Here is a 27,548-nt window from a genome sequence, read left to right on the forward strand (position 1 = left end):
AATGAAACCCATGACTCACACCCTATGCAAAAGTCAACTCAGAGTGGTTTGAAGATCTAGGAATTAGACCCTGTAGTTCCTAGAAGAAAATGTAGGTCCAACACGCCAGCGTGCAGCACAGGAACTGACCTCCTTAACAAGACTCCTAAAGTGCAAGAAATAAAATCAAATCAATAAGTGGAATGGCATCAAATTGAAAAACTTCTGCACAGCAGAGGAAATATGAGTGTAAAGAGAGAGCCTACAGAATGGGAGAAGATCTTTGCCTCTTGTTTCTCAGAGCATTAATATGTAGAGTATACAAATAACTCAAAAAAATTTTTAATATTTTACAATTTTTAATAATTTTATTTATGTACCACTGAGCCACAACCCAGTCCCTCAAAAATTTTAATACAAAAACAAAAAACCCAGGAAGTGGGCAAAAATAACTAAACAGACACTTCTCAAAAGAAGAAATACAAATGGTCAACAAATATATGAAAAAAATGTTCGTCTCTAGCAATTAGAGAAATTTAAATTAAAACTATATTGAGGTTTCATCTCACTCCAGTCAGGGTGGCAATTGTCAAGACTACAAATAATAATAAATGTTGGTAAGGATGAGGGGAAAAGGTACAATCATTTTTGCTGAGACTACATGTTAGTGCAACCACTATGGAAAGCAGTATAGAGAATCCTTAAAAAACTAAGAATGGATCCAAATATGACTCAGCTATCCCACTCTTCAGCATATATCCAAAAGATTTAAAATCAGTATACTACAGTGATGCAGCCACATCAGTAGCAGCACAATTCACAATACCAAAACTATGAAGCCCATCTAGGTGCCCTTCAATAGATAAATGAATAAAGAAAATATGGAATGTATACACATTAGAGTATTACTCAACCACAAAAAAGAATGAAATTATGGCATTTGCTGGTAAGTGGAATGAACTGGAGACTATCATGCTAAGTGAAATAAGCCAGTCCTAAAAATCAAAGTTTGATCCAAAATTTGGGGTGGAGGTGGGGGTAAAAAGAAAAAGAAGAAAAGGAAAAAAGGAACAGGAAATTTCACACCAAAACAGAAGACAAGATCAGTAGAGTAGGGGATTGAGGAGGAAGAAGGAACTGGAAAAGGGAAGAACAGTAGAATGATACTGAATTTTTGTATGTGAATGCATGATATGGCATGGCGGTTCCCACCATCAGATGTATCCAGAGGCACTAATTTTACAAAAGTAAATAGATTGAAGAGGGATTGAGAACTAAATTGGAGTGGGTTGTGTTCCATGCTTTTGTATGTCAGGATATTTCCTGGTATTGTATATAACTAAAAAGAATTTTTAAAAAATAGTTTCAGAAAATGTACTTAATTTGCTGGTTTTGTACATAATATGATAATCAACAGACATGTTTCCTTTCCTCTTTTTTTTTTTTTTTTTGTTACCAAGGATTGAACTCGGGGGGCGCACTCGAACACTGAGCCACGTCCCCAGCCCTATTTTGTATTTTATTTGGAGACAGAGGCTGACTGAGTTGCTTAGCACCTTGCTTTTGCTGAGGCTATCTATGAACTCTCAGTCCCCCTGCCTCAGCCTCCCAAGCTGCTGGGATTGTAGGCGTGCACCACTGCGTGGCAATTTGTTTTAAATGAAGCTTTCACTTCCTTTTTTGTTTTTTGTACTGGGGATTGATCCCAGGGTTGTTTAACCACTGAACCACATCCCCAGCCCTTTTTGTGTTTTATTTAGAGACAGGATCTCACTGAGTTGCTTAGAGCCTTAAAGAACACCTTCAAAAGACAAGTAAGCTGGATGAAAGTGCACACGCTTGTAATTCCAGCAACTCGGGAGACTGAGGCAAGGAGAATAGCAAGTTTATAGCCAGTCTCAGTGAGTTGGTGAACCCCTGTCTCAAAATGAAAAGTGCAGTGGTAAAGCCCTCCAGGGTTCAATCTCCAACTAAAAAAAAAAAAAAAAAAGTAAACATAAATTTTAATGGTCTATAGTATGTGAATATTAAAATGTAACTTTTTAAATTTAACATTTTATGCTACATTAGTGCATGAAAATGAAATAAGAATTTTTCTCCTATTTAAAAAACATTTACTACTGTTGTATAGCTAACATTTTTAATATAAAGTGGTTTTTTTAAAATTTCTGTTTCAGTAATATATTATCAGATATGAAAATTGCCAAATCTGCTTCGGCTAGACTTAGCACAAGACCAGAGCATCAGATTCAGTTTGATGAAGGATCTGATCATTCTCTCAGCCAGGAGAAGACAGCTGATCTTAAAACAAGGTATTCAGGCTTTCCAGTCTATTGGATTTTGTTGATATTTTTTTTTTTTAACATTAACTGTAAATTTACTTTATTCTTTGTTATTGCAATTGCTGATAGTTATTTGAGCATTATGGATACGTTCTGCCTATATCTTATTACTCTCTGGATGCTATTTCCTAGAGAGGAAAAATCTTGCATTTAGCAGTTCTACCTTTTTTTGTACTATAAAGCAAAATGGGTCTTGCCTCCGAGCTGCCCAAGTTAAATAGGGGTCCCCCAGTTTAGAGTAAGTGGAGCTGACTGAATTCTGAACAAACAAATGTTTTACAAGAAGCATTATTTTTCATTTCGAATGTTTCTAACACTGGTTGTTTATATACCTTTATCACTCTATAGTCCTCTTTCATCATTTCTTAGAGAAACAACCCATAATAAAAAAAAGAAAGTGACTGATTATTTATAGCAACTTGAATTTGCTAATTTATAACTTTTTATAGTGTTGAAATAAGCTGCATAGTTACTTTACAATTGAAAGCTGCTCTATATTTACATAAAGTTTCTGTATTTTTTCTCCTTTAAGCCCAGAAAGCAACATTTGGGGAGAGGGAACCAGATATTTAGCATTATCTGACAAAAACTAACTTGCCTTTGACTATAGGTGTGAACTGGTTGTGGTGGCACGTGCCTATTTACCAACCACTTGGGAGGCAGGACCGTCACAAGTTCCAAATAAGCCTGGGAAACTATAGAGACCCTGTCTCAAAAAAAAAAAAAAAAAAAAAAAGTAGGGAGCAGAATGTTCTCAAATTGGAGTAGTTTCAATGCATTGTATATTCTGAGGGATTTTGTCTGAAATAGAATCTGAGGAACTTATTTGACTTAGCTCCTTCCAGATCCTAAATTACCATGTTGTGGGGCAGGTCACTCAGAAAACATACCAAGTTCCAGTTTTGTCCAAATTGAAGAGTCTTTATTTAGCCCATCGGCCGGCAAACTGTTCCCCACAAGACCCATAACTGTCTCTGCAAGGAACAGCCCTGAGCCTGAGCATTTTAGGATATTTAAAGGCAAAAACTACATCTGGGTTGGTGTAGCTGCAAGCAAGCAGGTATAGAAGCTGATTTGGGCAGTTAGTGAGACAGTGCAGTGGGTACATTGGTATTTCCCACGGGACTTCCAGGTTGGTATAGCAATGAGCAAGCAGAAGGGAAGTGGGTCAAAATGACCCTAGTTAAGTACAAGTTAGAGAATGGTTTCTAACATGTAGACAATCAATCACTGACAAGGTACATTGCCCGAGAAAAATGGAAACCAAAGAGAATAATTTTTCATTTTATGAGAATTGCTATTTTGTGTTGCCAAATATATGATATGCTAAGTAACTATTAATGGGTACAGAAGCAGGGCTTTCCCATGGGAGAAGCATTTCTTACATGATATGGAGTCTAAGGGTAAAATGGAGTCTGTTTGGTCATTGACCATATAGCTTGGTCCATAACAACCGATTTGTACTGGAAGACTGAAAAAAGTGGTCAGCATTTAACAGAGAAAGTTCTTTTAAAAGTGACTTTGGATGATTATTTGAATTACTAATTTAAAGTGATTTAATGTCTGTGACACGTTATTGAATACTTGAGGTTTGACTTACTAATTCACTGAATCAGTCTTCTTTCCTTGGTTCGGTGTAACTATCTGAATGGTTTATCATAACTTGATTTTTAATAATATTAGCTGCCATTGAAAATTAGAAAACAACAAGGGAGAAGCTTAAGAAAGTAAGGGAGGGGTTTCTGTGCATATAATGACTGTATTAAAAAGCTGACTAAAGCTGGGCATGCCTTAGGAAGCTGCAGCAGGAGGATCAAAAGAATAAGACCAGGCTCAGCAATTTAGCAAGATCCTAAGTAACTTAGAAAGACCTTGTCTCAAAATAAAAGATAAAAATCCAGGACTGGGCTGATTCTTTGAGTTATAGACTGAGAGGTATGAGGTACAGTGCACTAGCTTTGGAGTCATACTGGCCTGCTTCAGAATCTTGGCACTGCCACAGACTAATTCCAAGACTGGAGCAACTTGTATAACCTTAATTTCCTATAAAATGCTCAAAGTGAAGTAGCTTAAATGACTTTCTTGAGGAGTAATTTGAATCAGTTGTCAATTACATAGTAGATAAATAGTGAATGTTCATCACCTTCCATGTTAGTAGATTCCTCTTAAATTTCCATACTTTGCCAATGCATTCCATCTTTACCGTGAATTTAATCATCCTTTTTGCTTGTTATACACTTGTGGGAAAGTAGGGTAGGAAAATGAATGCAAAGCACTGAGGATAGTTCTTTCTGGAGCATAAAGGTATTTATTTAGAAATTATTTGGAATCATGCTAGAGGAAAACATGTGATTTGAGATCGCTTCTAATTTTAATACACTATTTACACTTTTTCCAGTTAGCTTTGTTTAGTAGAGAAAAATATTTTGATCCAGAGAAGTATTACAAGTTGTTTTAAAAACAAATTCTCCAGTTTATAAACTGGTTTTTAATCTGCCAGTATATTCATTCAAGTAAATATGTAAATTGATGCATAAAACAGTTGATTAAAATTGTACCAGAAGTTACCTGTTAACTCCCTGACATTAATTTCGATAGGTAATTAAAAATAGTTATATAAAGAAAGTTAATATTTTAACATCAGAGTGATTGCTTTATGAAAGAGAATGTTGCCAGATGCAGTGGCAAACGCATGCCTCTAATCTCAGCAGTTTAGGAGGCTGAGGCAGGAGGATTGCAAGCTCAAAGCCAGCCTCAGCAATTTAGCGAGGCACTAAACAAGTCAGTGAGACCTTGTTTCTAATAAAATACAAAATAGGGCTGGGGATGTTGCTCGGTGGTCAAATGCCCTTGAGTTCAATCCCTGGCACACCCCCCACCAAAAAATAAAAGAGAATGTTTTGATTTAGTTGTGCAATACTTTATAACTATAATTTGTAGTTAAACATTGCATTGTTTTCTGCTTTTAAAACAATGTAAACTTTAGAAGCTTATATTTTAGTGTATTTTTGTAGCTTTCCATAATACTAGGTCTTATTACACTTTTATATGGAAGGGATCAAATAAAAATTATGGTGAATTAAACCAATCTTTTCCATTAGGTGAATTGAAAATTAAACTATTTTAAATGGTTTGTTGTATTTGTGAAGCAAAAATTCAAATATCATTATCAGTCCTAACAGCATGGCATTTTAACTATAATGGCTGATGTGGAATTATTTTTCATTTCTACATAGAATATTTCAAGTAAAAGTTTTCTTCTTATAAACAGTTTTTGTTGACAGTTTATATAGTCATTAAGAAATGTTTTTTCTGTTTTTACTCTTAGGAAAAATTTATTCAAGGGGAAGAGGCTTAATATTTTTGACATTGAAACATTTTCTGAAAAAGCACCTGAAACAGGTTTGTTAAGAAGTAAACAGCAAAAATAAATTAATTAATTTTTTAAAAAATGAACATTTTTGTCTTTCAAAGATGTTCTTTGAATTTTGATTACATAATAGTTGGTACTTTAATATTCTCTCCTGTCATTTTTCTGGATCATGCTTTTGAATGTATGCTTATGAATGTAGTTGTTGACACTACTAGTTTTGGTCAGATTTCCCCCTTTTTTTAAAACAGCACATTCTGTGGGGCCATGGAAAGGAAGTTGGTTCTACCAGTTGAACAATCAGAGATTTGGATTGACTACTGGTATCAGTTAAATCATTAATCAGCACCCATTATTTGCAATGCAACTCTGTGCTCTTACATTAAAAAAAAAAAAAAAAAGAGTTGCGATTCTTGCTTTTGGGCAACTTACTATCTAAAAGTGGAGATCACATTTATAGAAGTAACTTTCTGAAATGAGGTAGTGACTGTTCAAGAGATGAAAAGAACATACATTCAGGGAATATATGTAGCAGACTTTTTTTGTTTGTTTTTGTAGTTCTAGATGGGGATTATACCTTTATTTTATTTATTTTTGTATGCAATGCTAAGAATAGAATCCAGTGCCTCACACATGCTATGGAAGCAGTCCGCCACTGAGCCCCAGCCCCGTATTTTTTCTTAAAACTTGGTTAGTCTTTGTTCTGTGCTTGCCCTTTTCTTTGAGTAAGATGTCAAAGCCCTCAAATTCTCCATTTTAAATCTAATCAAAAGAAATAATTAAATTTGGTTTCATGATGAAATTAATTTTTAAACACTCAATAAAAGTTGTTTCCTGCTTATGAACATGGATCTTGGAGAAGTAATGTATATGAAGTTAGGTTCTCTAGGCCAACCTCCAATGGTGTATCTAATCTTACTACCACTTACTAATATAAACATCTGATTTTCCCACTATTCAGTCAACATGATTTTGGGGGCTAGATCTCACTCATGTTTGTATACCCTGTATTACCTAGCCATGTGGTTTATAGATATTAGGAATTATCTTAAATTGTAAATCCTGCACAATCATGGTGGCACAAACCTATAATCCAATCTACTTGGATGATTGAGCCAGGAGAATCCCAAGTGCAGGGCCAGTCTCAGCAGCTTAGTGAGACCTCGTCTCAAAATAAAAACTAAAAAGGGCTAGATTGTAGTTCAGTTGAATGAACCTGGGCTCAATCCCAGTACCACAAAAAACAAATCAAAACAAAAAAAACCACTTCAATCCTTTTAGAATAAAATGAGCCAAAAAAAATAAATATCCATAGGGGAAGGAAGTTGATGCAGCCAGTGTTCATTCACTTGAACTGAAGATGAAGCAATAGAACAACCCCCTTCTTAAATTGTGAAAACCTGCATTCTGTTGTATATGGTGAACAGGAAGTGTTAAATATGCAGGCATGGAGAAAGATTCTCCAGTGGCATCTGTTAAGCTTGCCTCAAAGAGGAATTTATTGTCAGGAGAGCTGCTGTTGTCCACCCAATGAACAGCCACAAGAGAGACTTGGATCTTGAAGGAGTCAGCTTTCTTTCTTTTTTTTTTTTTTTTAATTTTTATTGTTGGTTGTTCAAAACATTACATAGTTCTTGACATATCATATTTCACACTTTGATTCAAGTGGGTTATGAACTCCCATTTTTACCCCGTATACAGATTGCAGAACACATCGGTTATACATCCACTGATTTACATATTGCCATGCTAGTGTCTGTTGTATTCTGCTGCCTTTCCTATCCTCTACCATCCCCCCTCCCCTCCTCTCCCCTCCCCTCCCATCTTCTCTCTCTACCCCATCTACTGTAATTCATTTCTCCCCCTTGTTTTTTTTTTTTTTTCCGCTTTCCCCTCACTTCCTCTTGTATGTAATTTTGTATAACCATAAGGGTCTCCTTCCATTTCCATGCAGTTTCCCTTCTCTCTCCCTTTCCCTCCCACCTCTCGTCCCTGTTTAATGTTAATCTTCTTCTCATGCTCTTCCTCCCTACTCTGTTCTTAGTTACTCTCCTTATATCAAAGAAGACATTTGGCATTTGTTTTTTTTTAGGGATTAGCTAGCTTCACTTAGCATAATCTGTTCTAATGCCATCCATTTCCCTGCAAATTCCATGATTTTGTCATTTTTTAATGCAGAGTAATACTCCATTGTGTAGAAATGCCACATTTTTTAATCCATTCATCTATTGAAGGGCATCTAGGTTGGTTCCACAGTCTTGCTATTGTGAATTGTGCTGCTATGAACATCGATGTAACAGTATCCTTGTAGTATGCTCTTTTTAGGTCTTTAGGGAATAGACCGAGAAGGGGAATAGCTGGGTCAAATGGTGGTTCCATTCCCAGCTTTCCAAGAAATCTCCATACTGCTTTCCAAATTGGCCGCACCAATTTGCAGTCCCACCAGCAATGTACAAGTGTACCCTTTTCCCCACATCCTCGCCAGCACTTGTTATTTGACTTCAGAATGGCTGCCAATCTTACTGGAGCGAGATGGTATCTTAGGGTGGTTTTGATTTGCATTTCTCTGACTGCTAGAGATGGTGAGCATTATTTCATGTACTTGTTGATTGATTTTATGTCCTCCTCTGAGAAGTGTCTGTTCAGGTCCTTGGCCCATTTGTTGATTGGGTTGTTTGTTTTTTTATTGTTTAATTTTTTGAGTTCTTTGTATACTCTGGATATTAGGGCTCTATCTGAAGTGTGAGGAGTAAAGATTTGTTCCCAGGATGTAGGCTCCCTATTTACCTCTCTTATTGTTTCTCTTGCTGAGAAAAAACTTTTTAGTCCCATTTGTTGATTCTAGATGTTAACTCTTGTGCTATGGGTGTCCTATTGAGGAATTTGGAGCCCAACCCCACAGTATGTAGATCGTAGCCAACTTTTTCTTCTATCAGACGCCATGTCTCTGATTTGATATCAAGCTCCTTGATCCATTTTGAGTTAACTTTTGTGCATGGCGAGAGAAAGGGATTCAGTTTCATTTTGATGCATATGGATTTCCAGTTTTCCAGCACCATTTGTTGAAGATGCTATCCTTCCTCCATTGCATGCTTTTAGCCTCTTTATCAAATATAAGATAGTTGTAGTTTTGTGGATTGATTTCTGTGTCCTCTATTCTGTACAATTGGTCCACCCGCCTGTTTTGGTACCAGTACCATGCTGTTTTTGTTACTATTGCTCTGTAGTATAGTTTGAAGTCTGGTATCGCTATACCGCCTGATTCACACTTCCTGCTTAGCATTGTTTTTGCTATTCTGGGTCTTTTATTTTTCCATATGAATTTCATGATTGCTTTTTCTATTTCTACAAGAAATGCCGTTGGGATTTTGATTGGCATTGCATTAAACCTATAGAGAACTTTTGGTAAAATAGCCATTTTGATGATGTTAGTTCTGCTTATCCATGAACAGGGTATATTTTTCCATCTTCTAAGATCTTCTATTTCTCTCTTTAGGGTTCTGTAGTTTTCATTGTATAAGTCTTTCACCTCTTTTTTTAGGTTGATTCCCAAGTATTTTATTTTATTTTATTTTTTTTTGAGGATATTATGAATGGAGTGGTTGTCCTCATTTCCATTTCAGAAAATTTGTCGCTGATATACAGGAATGCCTTTGATTTATGCGTGTTGATTTTATATCCTGCCACTTTGCCGAATTCATTTATTAGCTCTAATAGTTTCTTTGTAGACCCTTTTGGGTCTGCTAGGTATAGAATCATGTCAACTGCAAATAATGATAGTTAAGTTCTTCTTTTCCTATTTTTATGCCTTTAATTTCTTTCGTCTAATTGCTCTGGCCAGTGTTTTGAGAACTATGTTGAACCGAAGTGGTGAGAGAGAGCATCCCTGTCTTGTTCCAGATTTTAGAGGGAATGCCTTCAATTTTTCTCCCTTCAGAATGATGCTAGCCTGAGGCTTAGCATAGATAACTTTTACAATATTGAGGTATGTTCCTATTATCCCTAGTTTTTCTAGAGTTTTGAACATAAAGGGATGGTGTACTTTGTCGAATGCTTTTTCTGCATCTATCGAGATGGTCATATGGTTCTTAAATCTTTAAGTTTGTTGATGTGGTGAATAACATTTATTGATTTCTGTATATTGAACCAGCCTTGCATCCCAGGGATGAATCCTACTTGATCATGGTGCACAATTTTTTTGATATGTTTTTGTATCCGATTTGCCAAAATTTTATTGAGGATTTTTGCATCTAGGTTCATTAGAGATATTGGTCTGTAGTTTTCTTTCTTTGAAGTGTCTTTGTCTGGTTTAGGAATCAGGCTGATGTTGGCCTCGTAGAATGAATTTGGAAGTTCTCCCTCTTTTTCTATTTCCTGAAATAGCTTGAAAAGTATTGGTATTAGTTCTTCTTTAAAGGTTTTGTAAAACTCTGCTGTATACCCATCCGGTCCTGGGCTTTTCTTAGTTGGTAGTCTTTTGATGGCTTCTTCTATTTCCTCAATTGATACTGGTCTGTTTAGGTTGTCTATATCCTCCTGACTCAATCTGGGCAGATCATATGACTTAAGAAATTTATCGATGCCTTTAATATCTTTTATTTTATTGGAGTGTAAGGATTCAAAATAATTTCTAATTATCTTCTGTATTTCTGAAGTGTCGGTTGTGATATTGCCTTTTTCATCCCGTATGCTAGTAATTTGAGTTCTCTCCTTCTCTTCGTTAACATGGCTAAGGGTCTGTCGATCTTATTTATTTTTTCAAAGAACCTACTTTTTGTTTTGTCAATTTTTCAATTGTTTCTTTTGTTTCAATTTCATTCATTTCAGCTCTAATTTTAATTATTTCTTGCCTTCTACTTCTTTTGCTGTTGTTCTGTTGTTCTTCTAGGATTTTGAGATGAAGAGTGAGATCATTTATTGGTTTTTTCTTATTTCCTCCTTGATGTCTTCTAAAACCCATTGATCATTCAGTAACCTATTGTTCATTCTCCAAGTGATGCATGATTTTTCCTTCCTTCTTTTATCGTTGATTTCCAGTTTCGTTCCATTATGATCAGATAAGATGCATGGTATTATCTCTACTCCTTTATAATGTCTAAGAGTTGCCCTGTGACATAATATATGATCTACTTTTTAAAAAAAAAAATTTATTTTTTGTATTCAGTATTGAACCTAGGGCCTCACACATGATAAACAAGTTTTCTACTACTGAGCTACATAACCAGTCATTTTTGTTTTTACTTTTAGTTTTGAGACAGGCTCTCATTAAGTTGCTGTAAGCTATCCTTTAATTTATGATCCTCCTGCCTCAGCCACCCGAGTCTCTGGGATTATAAGTGTGCATTATCACACCCAGCGTGCTTTTAAAAATTGGGAGTATTATGTATTAATTTACCGTAATGAAGATACTGTTCTACTAAACTATACTTGTATGAGTCTAAATAATATATTTTGTTCAGTTAATACAAGAATAGCATCAATGTAGGAACTTAAATTTAACAGTTGTTCATGGCTCTTTCCTTACCTGCCTAAGTAATACCTACAGTATAGTTAGCATTCAGTAATTATTTATTGACTAACATGAGTTCTTCTCTCCCATGATTCCCACATTTTCCATCAAATTCTTAACCAGTGCAGCAAAAGGACAGAGTCCTACTGGTTATCTCAAAGTAATCTAAATCTTACTGGAAAGAGACTTGGTTTAGGGTAGAATTGGATTTAAATTCATATTCTTCCATACTATCTTCTGAGTCCCATTTACTCACCTATAAAATGAGAGCTAGTGCATATATCTTGAGGATTAAAAGAGATGATCTAAGTATCAGGTACAGTACCTGGAACACAGTAGATGTTTAAAACATGGTTGCAACTATTAACAAATATAAAGATAATAGAGTGATGGTAATGAAAAGGGCATTGGTTGATTGGTGCCCACTGAATAAATAAATAAAACCAAGATAATTATTTCATTGTTACAATTACTCTGTAAATATATCTAATTAGGCCAAACTTCTGTGATCTTTTGTCTGTAACAGATGATCTAGACCAATATATTTAATACCACCAGTTGATGTAGACATGTTTGTGCACATACAGGCTCATAGGAACAGTTTAAAAATAAAGCAGAATAGGTAAAATAAGGCTTACCTAGGCATTCTAAATGAGCTCTTGTTGGGATGGCTTAGGAGGCTTGGCAAAAGTGAGTAAAGCAGAATAAGTCTTATGTGATCTGTGCCTTTCAGCCAGAAATTTTGTTCCTAGGAACAAAATTTATTCTAAGGAAAGGATTATAAATATGCACAGAAGTATGTGGTGCAATTAAAAGAAAAATTAGGCACAGCAGTGCCAATCTTCAGGCAACTATTGAGCTACTTTCTGTTACACTATAGATGAGTTTGCATCTCTTAAGTGAAAATACACAGCATGTACTCTTGGGTCTGACTTATTTTACTCAGCATAATTATTTGGGATTTATCCACACTGTTGCATGTATCAGTAATTAGTTTTTATTGCTGAGAAGTATGTGACTGTATAGCTGTAGGGACATTTGAGTTCTTTTTCAATTACAAGCCAGTTTTGACTGTTATAAATAAAGCTTCTATGAATTTTCTAGTATAATCTTTTTTTAACATTTATTTTATTTTATTTAGTTATAGGTGGACACAAGACCTTTATTTGGTGCTGAGGATCAAACCCAGTGCCTCACGCACGCTAGGCGGCAAGTGCTCTACCTCTGAGCCATAACCTCAGCTCTCTAGTATAATCTTTATGTGAACATTTGTTACCTTTCTCTCCTAGGTGAATATCTAGGAGTGAAATGGCTATATTGAATTGTTGAGTATTCTTAACTTTTTAAGAAACAGTTTTTCCAAAGTGCTTATACCATTTTACTCTTCCACCAGCAGTGAAAGATGACTTAAATTTTAAAAATAAGTAAATGATTGAAGAATATAACATGATAATGGTAATGAGTCAACAATGATACCACCTTACTCATAGGATACTAGTATTAAATTAATTTGTGTATTTAAAAAACATTAGCTGGATGTGGTGGTGCATGCCTGTAATCCCAGCAGCCCAGGAGGCTGAGGCAGGAGGATCACAAGTTAAAAGCCCACCTCAGCAATGCCAAGGCACTTAATAGCAACTCAGTGAGACCCTGTCTCTAAATAAAATACAAAATAGGACTGGGGATGTGGCTCAGTGGAACTCAGTGGTCAAGTGTCCCTGAGTTCAATCCGTGGTATCACCTCCAAAAAAAAAAAAAAAAAAAATTAGCATAGAGTGTTTAGTATCCGTTTGTACTTCTGTCGTTATTATTACATTAACTTCTTTGGTCTTTAATAGTGGTAAGGCATTAGTGACAAATTTTGTCAGACTGAAAATAGGCTGGACTTTAAAGGTCAAACTCATCTATCAGGACCAAGCATGGCAATACGCACCCATAATCCCAGAAAGTCAGGCTGAGGCAGCAGAATCCCAAATTCAAGGGTCAGCCTGAGCAACTTAGTGACATCCTGTCTTAAAATAAATAGAGCTGGAGATAGAGCTCAGAAGTAGTATGTCCATGAGTTCAATCCCTGGTACTGCCCTCCCCCAGAAAAGACATAATATATAAAAGATATTCATATTCATGAAAACACCCTTGAACAAAACACAAATTCCTTTTTTCCTTTGAAATAGAGCAGTAATTGTTCAGAATTGTAGTAATATAGAAATTAAAGCTTACCATTATTATAGTTATAATCTTTATAATTTTTATTGCAGTTTTAGCTCTCCACTTTTGTTATATACTATTTAGTTGTGAGTATCAGTGTCTGAAAATATATTGTCAAATCAGAATTGATTATAGCATTTTAAAGAAGAAATACATTTATGTTGACTTGTGCTTTCTTAAAATATTTTTATGATACAGAGACATCACCTTCTATTTGGGATGTGGAATTTGCTAAGCAACTAGCTGCAGTAAATGAACAGCCCTATCAGAACGGGTTTGAAGAAATGATTCAGTGGACAAAGGAGGGGAAACTCTGGGAGTTCCCAATCAACAATGAAGCAGGTATGTGTTAATTTCAGAAGTTTATAACATTGATTTGAGACCATGTTTAGAAAATGTTCATTTTTAGAATTTGGATGTTTATATGAATCTGAAACACTGCAAATGTCTTCATGGTGTCCTAGAAGAAATCTGACAATGTTTTTGAAAAGTGTTCGAATTTTACTTAATTCTATGTATTTGATAAGGAAAATAAAAAAAGTAAAAGATCTTTCTAAGTTTCTAAAGTTTTCCTATAGAAAGCAGTATTTTATAATGATATAAGTCAATTTCTTTTTTTTAATACTTTTTAGTTTTTAGGTAGACACAATATATTATTTTACATTTATATGGTTCTGAGGATCACATAAAATGATATGAATTTCTGTGGCATTAAAGGATTGAGAACTACACATAATACTTTCTAGTTGCTAAGCAGGACATTCTTTGCTGGTTATAAGATTACAGTTCAAATTTGGAAAGTATTTCAACTCTTAAAGTTTTATGTTCATGTCTTTTATCCATAAAACCACTGCAAGGTATGCTTAAAAGCTGCTCAAAGCAGAAATGTTAGGAAATTTTAGAAATCTTTGCATACTGTAAACGCTTTGAACTGGTAATGGAATATTATTTACTTTCCTGGGTGTTTTCTGAAGATGTTTTATGTTCCTCCTTGCACTATGCTGTTTTTTCTTTTGTGGCACCCATGTTGTCGTGAGTTAAAACAGTCTCATTGAATTTTCTAGGTGCATTTTCAATTGGAAGGTGTCCATTTATTCTTATGGTAAGATTAGCTAGAAGTTGAGGACACCTAATTCAGGAAATGTAGTCTATATTTTAAGCTTTGAGGTATTATGATATCAGTGTAATATTTTAATCTTTTATATTCTTTCATTTTATATTTTTTCTGATAAGTAGAATGAGAACTTAAGCATTAGAAATTGACTTATATATTGGCTAGGGCTGTGGCTCAGTGGAAGAGTGCTCGCCTAGCATTCATGAAGCACCAAGTTCGATCCTCAGAACCATATAAATGTAAAATAAGATATTGTGTCTACCTAAAACTGAAAAAAAAAATTAAAAAAAAAGAAATTGACTTATATCATTATAAAAATACTGCTTTCTATAGGAAAACTTTAGAAACTTAAAAGATCCTTCAGCAGACTCTTAAGGAGTATTCTACATGGTGTATATGCAGTAGTGTAGCACACTGCATTTTGCCTGTTATATAACAAGGTTTAGGTTTGTTTGGGTTTTTTTGGAACAGGGGATTTAACCCAGGGGTGCTCTACTACTGAGTTACTTCCCCAGTCCCTCTTATTTTTTTGAGACAGTCTCACTTGAACTTGAGATTCTTGAACTTGAGATCCTCTTGCTAGGATTACAGGCATGTACTGCTGTACCTGGCAACAGTGTTTTTTTGTTTTTAATATTTTTAGTTGTAGATGGACACAGTACCTTTGTTATTTATGTATTTTTTTATGTGGTACTGAAGATCAAACCCAGTGTCTCACACATGCTAGGCAAGTGCTCCCACACTGAGCTACAACCCCAACCCCCAAAACAGTGTATTTCTTAAAGTACTGTGGTTTGTGTATCAGGGTAATACAAAAAGACCAAAGACTTTTTACTTGTGCAAACCTGAATACAAACATGAGCTGTCAGTTAATAGCCATTTGCCTTTCAGGAAATTATTTAACTTTCTGGTCCTCAGTTTCCTCATCCACAAAATTAAGGATACCTCACTGGAAGAGTGTGAGAATTTAATAAGATATTCAGTTGCTCTGCAGTTCCTGACATGATGTTGTAATAGATAGCATATACTTGGATCATATTTTTATGAACACTATGCCTATCTCTGTTTTATGGTATATTTAGACCATTTACATACAACATAATTGTTGGTTTGTTAGGACTTAAGTCTGTCCTATTTTATTATTTGTTTTTGGTTCATTTTCCCTATTTCTCATTCCTATTTATCTTCTTTCTCCCTCCCTCTTTTTCTCTTCCTTGTACCAGAGATTGAACCCAATGGCATGTTACTACTGAGCTACATTTCTATCCCCATCCCAGCCTTTTTCATATTTAATGGAATTTCTAACTTGCCCTAGTTTCTTTGCTTTTTGTGGACTGCCTGAACTTTTTTGTGATTTCTTCTTGTTTTATTTACATATTTTAAAATATAGTTTATATAATTTTCTTAGTGGTTGCTCTTGATATTAAAATATTCATTAATCAACAATTGCTGTATTCTAGGCATTGTGTGTGTCTGTTAATCTTTACAAAAACCCTAAGAAGGTACTCTTTTAATTGTATTTTCCTGAGGAAATTGATGGTCAGAGAAGTTAATTAATTTGCCTAAAGTCACAGTGGTTAAATTGGTGGGTAAACCTTGGTCTGACTCCCAAGTTTATGCATTTAACTATATTTTATGTCTTATTTTCCTAGGTTTTGATGATGATGGTTCAGAATTTCATGAACATATATTTTTGGATAAACACCTGGAGGGTTTTCCAAAACAAGGACCAATTCGCCACTTCATGGAGCTGGTGACTTGTGGCCTTTCCAAAAACCCATATCTGAGTGTTAAACAGAAGGTTGAGCACATAGAATGGTTTAGAAATTATTTTAAAGAAAAAAGGGACATTCTAAAAGAAAATAACATACAATTTAATTAAGACAGGGAAATTTTTATTTCAAGCTATTGGAGATGGATATTATAACTAAATAAAATAATTTTACTAAAAGTTTTCATCTGATTTGACTGGTTTAAAAATAGATTTTTTTTTTTTTGAAATATGACAGTACCTGAAAAATATTCTTGTATGGAAAAAAATCACTAGCATTTATAGGTTCAAAAGAATATCTGAGAATTAATAACTTTAAGACAATTTCCCCAAAACATTTTTATTTTTATTCAGTGACTGTACTTTGAAATACAATTCATTTATGAGCCATATATTTGATGACATCAAATTGCTTACATTAGTTTGTTTTTGTTGGTATGATACAATAAATGAAGCAGGCTAACTTTATAAAGAAAAAAAAGGTTTGTTTAGCTCATCACTTTAGAAATTGAAAGTTCACACAGCATAGTGTGAGCTCTGACAGGGGCCTCATCAGAAAGGGCAGGAGTAAAGATGGGAGGAAGACATGAGATCTTTTTTTTTTTTTTTTTTAAAGAGAAATTTTTTTTAATATTTATTTTTCAGTTTTCGGCAGACACAACATCTTTATGTGGTGCTAAAGATCGAATCCAGTGCCCCGTGCATACCAGGCGAGCACGTTACCACTTGAGCCAAGTCCCCAGCCCCAAGACATGAGATCTTGAAACAAGAAGTGAGAGAGAATAGTCCCTTTAGAGGGCATGCCCCTAAGGACCTACTTTCTAGGTCACACTTTTTTAAAATTAGAATTTAACCTAGGGGCACTTAAACACAGAGCTACATCCCCAGCCCTTATTATTTTTATTTTGAGACAGGGTCTTGCTAAGTTACTTATGGCCTCGCTAAATCATTTAGCCTGGCTTTGAACTTGGTATCCTTCTGCCTGAGCTCCCAAGTTGCTGTGATTACAGGTGTGTGTGTGCCCAGCCAGGCCCCACTTCTTAAAGGTCTACTGCTTCTACATTGAGGACCAATCCTCTAATATATGAACCTTTAGAGGACATGCTCAAACATCAAAATCATTGTAGGGCTGTTGTAACATTTGAGATGATTTGTAGACATTCATATGCATAGAATATATATGTATATTTATATATAATATATAATATAAGTAATTGCATGTATTTTATTTCACACCAAATTACCCTTGCATAAGACTAGGTCAGTATAAACAGGTAAACTTTTAGGAAAAAAAAGGGCTTATTCTAATCTCGTCTAGTATTTTCATGTTAAACTATGACTATTTTCCATAATGGTGCTCAGCATTGTGATTCTATTTTTTTTTCTTTTTATTGGTTGTTCACAACATTACAAAGCTCTTGACATATCATATTTCATACATTAGATTGTAGTGGGTTATGTGTGATTCTATTTTCATACAACTGAAAGGATTGAAGATTCTTTTAAAAAATAAAAAAATCACAAAACACAAAACAAGATTTAGTTTGCATTGGTCCCAAGCTAGCAATGTCCAGGACCCTGGTACAATTCAACAAGAATTGTGCAAAATAATTTACAATTCTGCAGGCTACAAATTAGAAAACACAAGGAAATAAAACACCATGAATGTGCGCCAGCAGAAACCATACAACAGAATCATAAGGCCTCTGAATTACAAATTCAGAATGTAAAATAAGCATAAGAAAAAATTGACACTTTAAAAGTAACCAAGCAGCCGGGCTTGGTAGTGCATGCCTGTGAGCTTAGCAACTTGAGAGGCTGAGGTAGGAGGATCACGAGTTCAAAGCCAGCCTCAGCAATTTAGCAAGGCCCTTAGCAACTCTTTGAGACCCTTTCAAAAAGGGCTAGGCGGGCTGGGGATGTGGCTCAAGCGGTGGCGGGCTGGGGATGTGGCTCAAGCGGTAGCGCGCTTGCCTGGCCTGCGTGCGGCCCGGGTTCGATCCTCAGCACCACATACCAACAAAGATGTTGTGTCCGCCGAGAACTAAAAAATAAATATTAAAAATTCTCTATCTTTCTCTCTCTCCCTCTCCCCTCTCACTCTCTCTTAAAAAAAAAAAAAAAAAAAAAAGGGCTAGGCATTTTTGGTTAAGCACCCTGGGTTAATTCCCCTGCTTAAAAAAAAAAAAAAAAAAATTGTTGATAGATTACTCACTATGAAGCTGTTCTAAAGAAATTACCCATTTGCGGGCTGGGGCTCAATCTCAGTGGTAAAGCACTTGCCTAGCACTACTGAGGCACTGGGTTTGATCTTCAGCAACACATAAAAATAAAATAAAGGTGTCCTTATGCAACTAAAAATATATTTTTTTAAATTACCCATATGCAGCAGAGAGAAGCAAAATAAAATATGAAAGAATTTAAAAAGAAAAATATTTACATCAAATTGCCAGGAGAGAAAAGGGAAACTAGCTCAGAGATTGCTAACTTTGGATAATTACTGAGTTTTATTCTAGTTAGTGAAAGATAGTATTTCCCAAAACAGCTACTGCCAACAAAAGTAGAATACATTCTTTTCAAGTACGTGAGAAAAGCTTTAAAATTTTTAAATTTGGGTATTTGTATTTATCATAGTTACTGATATGTTTGGGATATCTTTTAAAAATGAGAGCTAAATGCATTTAACAGACAAAAGCAGTTGGCTACCAACAGATGCTCAATTCCATCCCACAGAATTTATAGATGTTAGAATGGGGGGAGGTAACTTATATATAACTGGCATATAGGGCATTCTTGAAAAAATAACATCAGTTCTCTTTCCATATACTCTTCCCCAGAACTCCAATGCCTGGATGGACACGCAGTGAGTCTCCCCTCACCCGTAACTGCAATATGTATTTGGAAATGGCAGCTTGCTGCTTTTAAAATTTCAATCCTAGTTGCCATTACCTAACATCAGTAAAATGGAATACTTAATTTTTATGACATTTTCCTCATCTTCCAGTACCCATAAACAGTCATTTTAGCACTCTTTGAAAATCAACTTCTTTTGCTGGTCGAGGTGGCCCACGCCTATAATCCCAGCAAGTCTGGAGGCTGAGGCAGGAAGATTGCCATATTCAAAGCCAGCCTTAGCAACTTAGCTAGACCCTGTCTTAAAATAAAAAATAAAGAGCTGGGGATGTTGCTGAGTGGTTAAGCTCCCTGGTACCAAAAAAATAAAATAAAAATCTGTGTACTCTTGCATGAAGGAAAGTGGAATGGACTGGTCAGTCAGAGACATTAAAATAGGATTTCTCACCTAATCACTCTGTTCAGTCCAGTACTGAATAGCTTCAAACTGATTCCTAGGACACAAAGACCTGGTATGACCAAATAAGTAGATGCCTTCAAAGAGTGTTTTTCTCTGTTTTAATATTTCTCTGGACATGCAAAAGAAGCAAAATAAGAGTAGATCTCCACATTAACAAAACAGTGACTAACATTTGCATGGTACTTGGTGGCATATAATAACCTTTGCATGTGCATCATTAATTTGTCAAGCATCTACAGAGCTGTACCATGTGCTAGAACTTTGCTGGACACTAGAGTAGAAGCACATTGGTGAGGCACTCCTTGACTTAAAGGTATCATCTTAATTAAATGTGACATTCCAAGAAAGCACAGACTTTCAAAACTGAGAAAGACAAATTATCTTTTTCAAATTCTTATAGATGTGGAAAATTAAGCCCCAGGAGAGTAAGTTGCTAGCAATTTTATAACTGAAACTTATGGCAGAGTTGAGAAAGACTCCAGGTTTCTGGTTAGATTTCCATTTTATTTCTCTTTACATAAATCAGTAGCTTGCGTAGGTGAGAATTATTTTCTGAATGAAAACAGTGAAGTCAATAAATTCAGAGATGTAGAATGCTAACTGTTTTGAAAATATTTCATCATTTTGGTGTAAGCATGTGATTTTAGATGAAGAGCAGTACAGTATTAAAGGAAATTCTGAACAGAATTCAAGTCTGAGCAGACACAAGCAGCAGGATGTGGTTTGCTTTGTATTGTTTTATTTGGGGACCGGGATCTTAACTGAGTTGCCCAGGCTGACCTCAATCTTGCAATCCCCTTCCTTAGCCGCCAGAGTATTAACACACGTGTGCCACTATACCCAGCTTGATAACAGTGCTATTAATTAAACTTCTAATTTCACCACGTCCCCTTCTAATGTCCTTTTTATGTTCCAGTATATAATTCAAATTCCATAGTGCATTTAGTTTCTGCACCTTAGTCTCCTCCCATCTGTGACAGTTCCAATGTTTTTCCTTCTCTTTTATGAGCTCCTTTGATGAATATTTGTCAGCTATTTTGTAGAATGCCCCTCAGTTTTTTTCCCCCAATATTTTTCTCATGATCAAACTGAAGGTACAGGGTTTTTTTTTTAAGGATAGAGTGTGAGAGAGAGAGAATTTTAATATTTATTTTTTAGGTTTTTTTTTTTTTTTTTGGCGGACACAACATCTTTGTTTGTATGTGGTGCTGAGGATCAAACCCGGGCCGCGTGCATGCCAGGCGAGCGTGCTACCGCTTGAGCCACATCCCCAGCCCCGAAGGTACAGGTTTGAAAGAAGACAAGGTGAAATATTTCTTCTTGTTTCATTTCAGGTGATGACGTTCTTGTTTACCATCTCATGGTTGGTTATCTGCTGGGTTTCCCTACTGTAAAGTTACTATTTTTCCCTTTGTAATTGATAAACATCTTCTCTACAAACTTTTGCCTGCTGATTCTGACATCCATTGATAGATCTTGTAAGCAACAGTTACCACTGTGGTATTTTAATGGGGATTTTGTATTCTCCTCAATCCTACATTTATAACTGTTACTCTTCTGAAAGGAAGAGTTGGTCCTTATCCCCCAAATCTTAACTATAATACTTTATTCAATCATTTATGTTTATCAGTTGGACTTAGGATATTTATTTTGTCCTATGGGATATAATTTAACATTATTTCTTTTCTTGCTCAAGTTGTTTCAGTTTTAGCCTCTGGGTGCTTTTTCCAGTTGCTTCCTGTGTCCTTTTGACATACCCCCTTTTTTTAGAGCACAAGATGCTCCAGGTTGTCCTTCCTCCAGTCCTGGAAATCAGTCACTTCTCCAAACAGCCCTGGTTTCTTTTAATGGGCAATGACATTTAGAAGCCAAGATATGGAGGAGGGAGCTTATTCTTTGATGGTTACAAATCTTATGTATCAGAAATTTTATCAAATAGGACCAAGAATTATCTTCACTGTTTTGAAATAGCTGATATAATTGGGTTAGCTTTAGGCATGATTTTAAATGTTCTTTTCACTCCATAATGTGCCTTAGGCATGAATATAGTTTATATCAAAGTTGGGAAAGTATTTTCCTTCCTAAAATGCTCCTTTATTCTTCAGCAGGAATATTAATTTTCTTCTCTTTCCAGTCTTTCAGTCTTTTATCCTAAATGTCAAAATTACACTATAACTTAAATAATAGAAAGACAGAATAGTCACTCTCACTGATGAAGATATCCACGCTTAACAAGATTGTTTCCATCTTATGAAAATACTAACAAATGTTTAAAAGATTGATAGTATCCAGTGTTGTTAACTGTGGTAAAGCAGGTTCTCTACCATACCTTTTTGAGAGCAATTATTGATTGAAAGTCATTCTAGAATTGATCTATCAAAAATTTAAGTACAAGGGCTGGGGTTGTGGCTCAGCAGTAGAGCACTGGCCTAGCACATGTGAGGCCCAGGATTCGATCCTCAGCACCACATAAAAATAAATAAAATAAAGATATTGTGCCAACTACAACTAAAAAAGAAACATAAAAAAAGAAATTTAAGGGGCTGAAGCTGTGGCTCAGCGGTAGAGTGCTCACCTAGCATGTGTGAGGCACCATGTATAAGTAAATAAAATAAAGGTATAAAAAAAATCACATCAATCTTTAAAAAAATATGTAAGTACAAGCATATATATATACATAAAGGTATGTGTGTCTGCAGACCAGTAATGATGAAAAACTAGAGACAACATAAATATGTGTATAAGTCAGCTTTTTATTGTTTTGACCAAAAGACCTAACAAGAACTTAAAGGAGGAAAAGTTAATTTTGGCTCACAGTTTCAGTAGTTCAGTACATGGTTGGCTGACTCCATAGTTCCATGTTTGGGCCCAAGGTGAAGTAAAACATCATGGCAGAAGGCATGGTGGAGGAAAGTTGCTCAGTTCATGACAGCCCAAAAGCAGAGAGAATGAGAGCTGAGAGCTCCGCTCACCAGGGACAAAAATTTTTAAAACCCAGTCAGGCGAGGTGTCGCACCGGTAGTCCCAGCGGCTTAGGAGGCTAAGGCAGGAGTATCACAAGTTTAAAGCCCACCTCAGCAAAAGTGAGACACTAAGCAACTCAGACCCTGTCTCTAGATAAAATACAAAATAGGGTGGGGATGTGGCTCAGTGGTAGAGTGGCCCTGAGTTCAATCCCTGGTACCAATAAATAAATAAATGAAAAATAAAAACTTAAAAAAAATAAAAGTAAACCCCAAAGGGATATCCTAGTGACCTACTTCCTCTAGCCACACATTACCTACTGACATTTACTACCCAGTTAGTTCATGCAACTGGATTAATTCACCAATTAGGTTACAGCTCTTTTAATCATTTCACCTTCAAACATTCTTGAATTGTCTCACATAGGAGCTTGTAGGGGATACCTCATATCCAAACCGTAACTGTTCATCAGGCAAGGACTGCTTAAACACTGAACTACTGAATCATTCAGCTGAGAAAGAGTCCTGGAAGGCCTCCTCTAGGACTTAACAAGTAATGCTTAAGCTATGACTTAATGATAAATAGGGGTGAACCATGGGGGGGGGTGTATATTGGGGGTGAGAAGACTTCCAAGAAAATCTGTTGCACATAGGGTGACTCTGGGGCAGGCGGGATGGTGTATTCAAGACATGGAGAGGAGACAGTAACTCAAGAAGGGGCTGGAGAATGGAATGGACCTTGCAGTCCTGAAGGGCATGCTGGGCTTCCTAAGAAAGACATGGAAACATGAAGCACTTCAGTTCAACCCACAAAAGCCTCCATCGAGGACAGCAGACTCAGATCCAGGTTCACTTTGGAGTCAAGTCACTTGTTTTGGGCATAATTATTCCCAAACGCCCCTCCGAACAGCTGGCTACACTAAGCTTTTCATTGTACCCACGTATTGAATTGCTATTATCTATTTATTTATTTTAAATATTTATTTTTAAGTTTTAGGTGGACATAATATCATTATTTTACATTTATGTGGTGCTGAGGATCAAACCCAGTGCCTCCTGCATGTCGGTGAGCCCTCTACCACTGAGCCACAACCCCAGCCCTGCCATTATCTATTTATATCAGTCTCCCCAGCTTGACTCATTGCTGCTTATTTATCCTGTATCTCTATGTCTAGTGCAGTTATTGGTGTCTACTACACAGTTTGTGAATGAATGAAGTCATTTATCTGACAACCCACGCCCAAGTAGGTTCTCATGGTGGGGAGAGTTTGTGGATAGAGATTTGGGTGCAGGGTGTCTGTGAACTTGGATAAGAAAAAATCACTTATTTCTACTCACATCTAACTGCAAATTAGCACTTCTTTCAATTATGAATGTACACAACCAAATGCGGTTTTAGCAATACCTATGACTTTGTCACCCATAGAAGTCACAGTTACTTTCACATCACATTAGAGTTGTTGCAGATATCTCAAAACGTAGTTTACACACATTTCTATTTCAAAGTTACAGTAATGAAGGCATGCCTATAATCCTAGAGGCTCAGGAGGCTGAGACAGGAGGATCTGGAGTTCAAAGCCAGCCTCAGCAATGGCGAGTTGCTAAGCAACTCAGTGAAACCCTGTCTCTAAATAAAATACAAAATAGAGCTGGAGATGTGGCTCAGTGGCCAATTGCCCCTAAGTTCGGTCACCAATATCCCCTCCAAAAAAAAAAAAAATTACAGTAAACATTATATCTGCCACTATATCTTATTATCTAATGTATCAGAATAATTTTATTGTTGTATCACATTAAAAACATTTTGAGAACTATTTCAGTGTAATTGGCTTCCTTTGTAATCATACCTACTTTATATTTTTCATTTAAGAAAGTCCATAGATTTCTCCAGACTACTAAGATAGGCGCAAGGGTTAAGAGTTTTGTCTGAAATGGTGGCATATACAACCCGTTCTCCCCAGCTCTCCATGATGGAGTATCATGATGTAACTGCAGGTTTCATGGCCCAACTCCCTTTCTGTCAAACAGGTGTCAACCTTTTCCTCTCTCCCCTCCCCAACGCAGGTCATTCTGTTCCCTTTCCTGGCTCATTTGGAGAATCCACTTGTGTCAGGCTTTCAATTCTTATTTCCATAAGAATGATGATTAAGTATGAATACCCAGTCAGACCTCCCTCTGAGCCCCAATCATACATTAACAATTGTCTATATTTCTTGTTGTGTGTTCAACATTATCTCTGGTTCTTCTTTCTTTGCAAATTACCTCTTTTCCTGATGACTCTCTTCTACTCTAAGAGCAAAACACAGCTATCAACTCTAAGTGCTCGTCTCTTAAGCTTCTTCTAGTCAGACAACAAAACCCAATAATTCTCCTCAACCCTTGAGCTTCACTGTTTTAGATGCTCTGTACGGTGATTCACTTTCCTATGAACAGCCGGTGCAATGCATGTGTATATAGATTAACATCGTAGAGGCTGTTCACATTTGAAGTACCCTAATTAGGACCTAGCACTCTGGTTAGTTAGCATTTGAAGGACTGTAATCAGAAATTCATTCTCTAGAGGTAGTTACATAAGCACTTCAGATCCATTATTCATTTGCAAATGAAATGATATGATTTTCTTCCAAATAATCCAGGAGGAAGGATAGAGATATGGATGAAATAAGATTGGCCATGAATTTTGTAATTGTTGAAGCTGGGCAGTGGATTATATGGGAAGTGGGAGCCGCCTATAATCCCATGGGCTCAGAAGGCTGAGGCAGGAAGATAGCAAGTTCAAAGTCAGCTTCAGCAACTTAGCGAGGCTCTAAGCAACTTAGTGAGGCCCTGTCTCTAAACAAAATGTACAAAATATAAAAAAGGGATGAGGATGTGGCTTAATGATTAGGTACCCTGGGTTCAATCCCTAGTACCCCCCCCAAAATACACACATATACACACGCACACATACATATATGTATTATATATGGAGTGGGGGTTTATTAACATTCTTCGTATTTTGTGTGTCTTTGAGATTTTCTATAATACACAGTTTTGACATGTCCATCTACACTAGAATTTGTGTCTAAAGATAACACATTGAAAGCATGCTGTCTACTTTGCTTCCTGAAACTTCATTCAATGACAGTAAAAGGATTTTTCTTTAAAAAGGCATTAAGAGCACAAAATTGGAGAGAATGAAAGAAAGGACCAAAAAAGTTTTACAAGCTGCATAGATGATGGATAATAGGGGATTAGCAAACCAAGAAAATGGGGCCCTGGTGTTTTGCACTACAGAATTCTGTTCCCCTGTGTCCCCCACCAAAATCAGTAATTGATTACACCAGATTTCCCTGGAACAGAGAGCGAAAGGGTATAGATTAAATAGGAAAGACATTAACAATCTGCTTAAGAAACTGAAAAGTGTCTATATACCCTCTCTATCCTGGCAAAAAACTGAAGATTTGTTGTAGAGAGGGCAAAACAGAGGGTTTGGAGGAGATGCCAGTCATTGTTGATGTGATGTACTGGGCTAGGAATGTAGCTCAGTGATAATGCTTGTGCCTAAAGCCCTGGGGTCAATCCCCAGCACAGAAAAGAAAGAGATTGTATCTGCCATAGAAAGATCAAAATGAAAACGATTTAAGCCTCCTATTGAGATACATCAGGTGCCACCGGTGTCACTTCCTTAGTGCCATTCATGTCACTCCCCCGTTTTTTTCTTGGTACTAGGGATAGAGTCCAAAGGCACTTCACCGCTTTACCACTGCGCCACATCCCCAGGCCTCTTTATTTTGAGACAAGGCTCTAAGTTGCCTAGAGCCTTGCTAAATTGCTGAGTCTGTTCTTGAACTTGTCTCCAGACTCAGCCTCCCAAGTTTCTGGAATTACAGGCGTGCCTGTTGTTTCAGCTGCTCCTTCTTCTCCTCCTCCTCCTCCTCCTCCTCCTCCTCCTCCTCCTCCTCCTCCTCCTCCTCCTCCTCCTCCTCCTCCTCCTCCTCCTCCTTCTTCTCCTCCTCCTCCTCCTCCTTCTCCTCCTCCTCCTCCTCCTCCTCCTCCTTCTTCGTACCAGGGATTGAACCCAAGGGCACTTAACCACTGAGTCACATCCCCAGCCCATCTTTTATTTTGACTTGGGGTCTCTAAGTTGTTTCGGGCCTCACTAAGTTGCTAAGGCTGGCTTTGAACTTGTAATCCTCTTGCCTCAGCCTCCCAAACTGCTGGGATGATAGGCATGTGCCACTATCCCTGGTTATTTCAACTTCTTAAGGATACTGCTCTCCTTGTGGTTGTATTGTTTCTTTCTTTCTTTTCTTTTTTTTTTTTTTTCCCTTTGGTACTGGGGATTGAACTCAGGGACACTCAACCACATCCCCAACCATATTTTGTATTTTATTAGAGACAGGATCTCACTGTGTTGCTTAGCACACAAGCTGGCTTGAACTTGTGATCCTCCTGCCTCAGTCTCCTGCACCACTGCGCCCGGCCAGTTGTATTGTGTCTTATAGCCTATGTCTTATTCTTTCTTAGTTTACTTCATCTTTTGATGAAGCACATCCTTTAATAGTTTTCTGAGAAATGGAGTATGAATTAGCTCTTGCTATAATATGCCACATAACAATTAATCACAAGCCTAAGGGGGCATCTATCTAGCCTTCAGCATACAGACCAGAGTCAGCGGAACTTCCTGAAGATGAGTAATCTCAATAGGTCCTAAGAATTCCCTTTGAGGCATCTTAAACAGATTCCTGAGACCTACCCCAGATGTGTGATTGGAATCTCCAAGGCAGAGAGCTGGAAAGTTAACTTAAGTCAGAGGATTCTACCATCTGGCAAGTATGAGAAGCACTACTGTGAATGAGGGTTACCCTACCTGGGTCTTCAAAATCTGCCCAAGGCGCACACCTGTAGGATCACGGGTTCAAAGCCAACCTCAGCAACAGCAAGGCACTAACCAGCTCAGTGAAACCCTGTCAGGCACTAAGCAACTCAGTGAGACC

General features: G+C 36.6%; 1 protein-coding gene across 1 annotated transcript in view; it reads left to right on the forward strand.

The window, feature by feature from the left end:
• Mrps31 (mitochondrial ribosomal protein S31) overlaps positions 1–16,473 on the forward strand; it is a 28,148-nt gene extending 11,675 nt beyond the window's left edge. The window contains exons 6-9 of the mRNA XM_078015934.1: positions 2,157–2,291; positions 5,650–5,723; positions 13,607–13,750; positions 16,175–16,473. Of these exons, the coding sequence (XP_077872060.1) occupies positions 2,157–2,291; positions 5,650–5,723; positions 13,607–13,750; positions 16,175–16,404 (583 nt within the window). The 3' untranslated portion in view covers positions 16,405–16,473. The remainder of the gene's footprint in view (positions 1–2,156; positions 2,292–5,649; positions 5,724–13,606; positions 13,751–16,174) is intronic.
• The last annotated feature ends 11,075 nt before the right edge of the window (positions 16,474–27,548 follow it).

This window comes from Ictidomys tridecemlineatus, chromosome 6, assembly GCF_052094955.1.
Source record: "Ictidomys tridecemlineatus isolate mIctTri1 chromosome 6, mIctTri1.hap1, whole genome shotgun sequence".
Classification (NCBI taxonomy): domain Eukaryota; kingdom Metazoa; phylum Chordata; class Mammalia; order Rodentia; family Sciuridae; genus Ictidomys; species Ictidomys tridecemlineatus.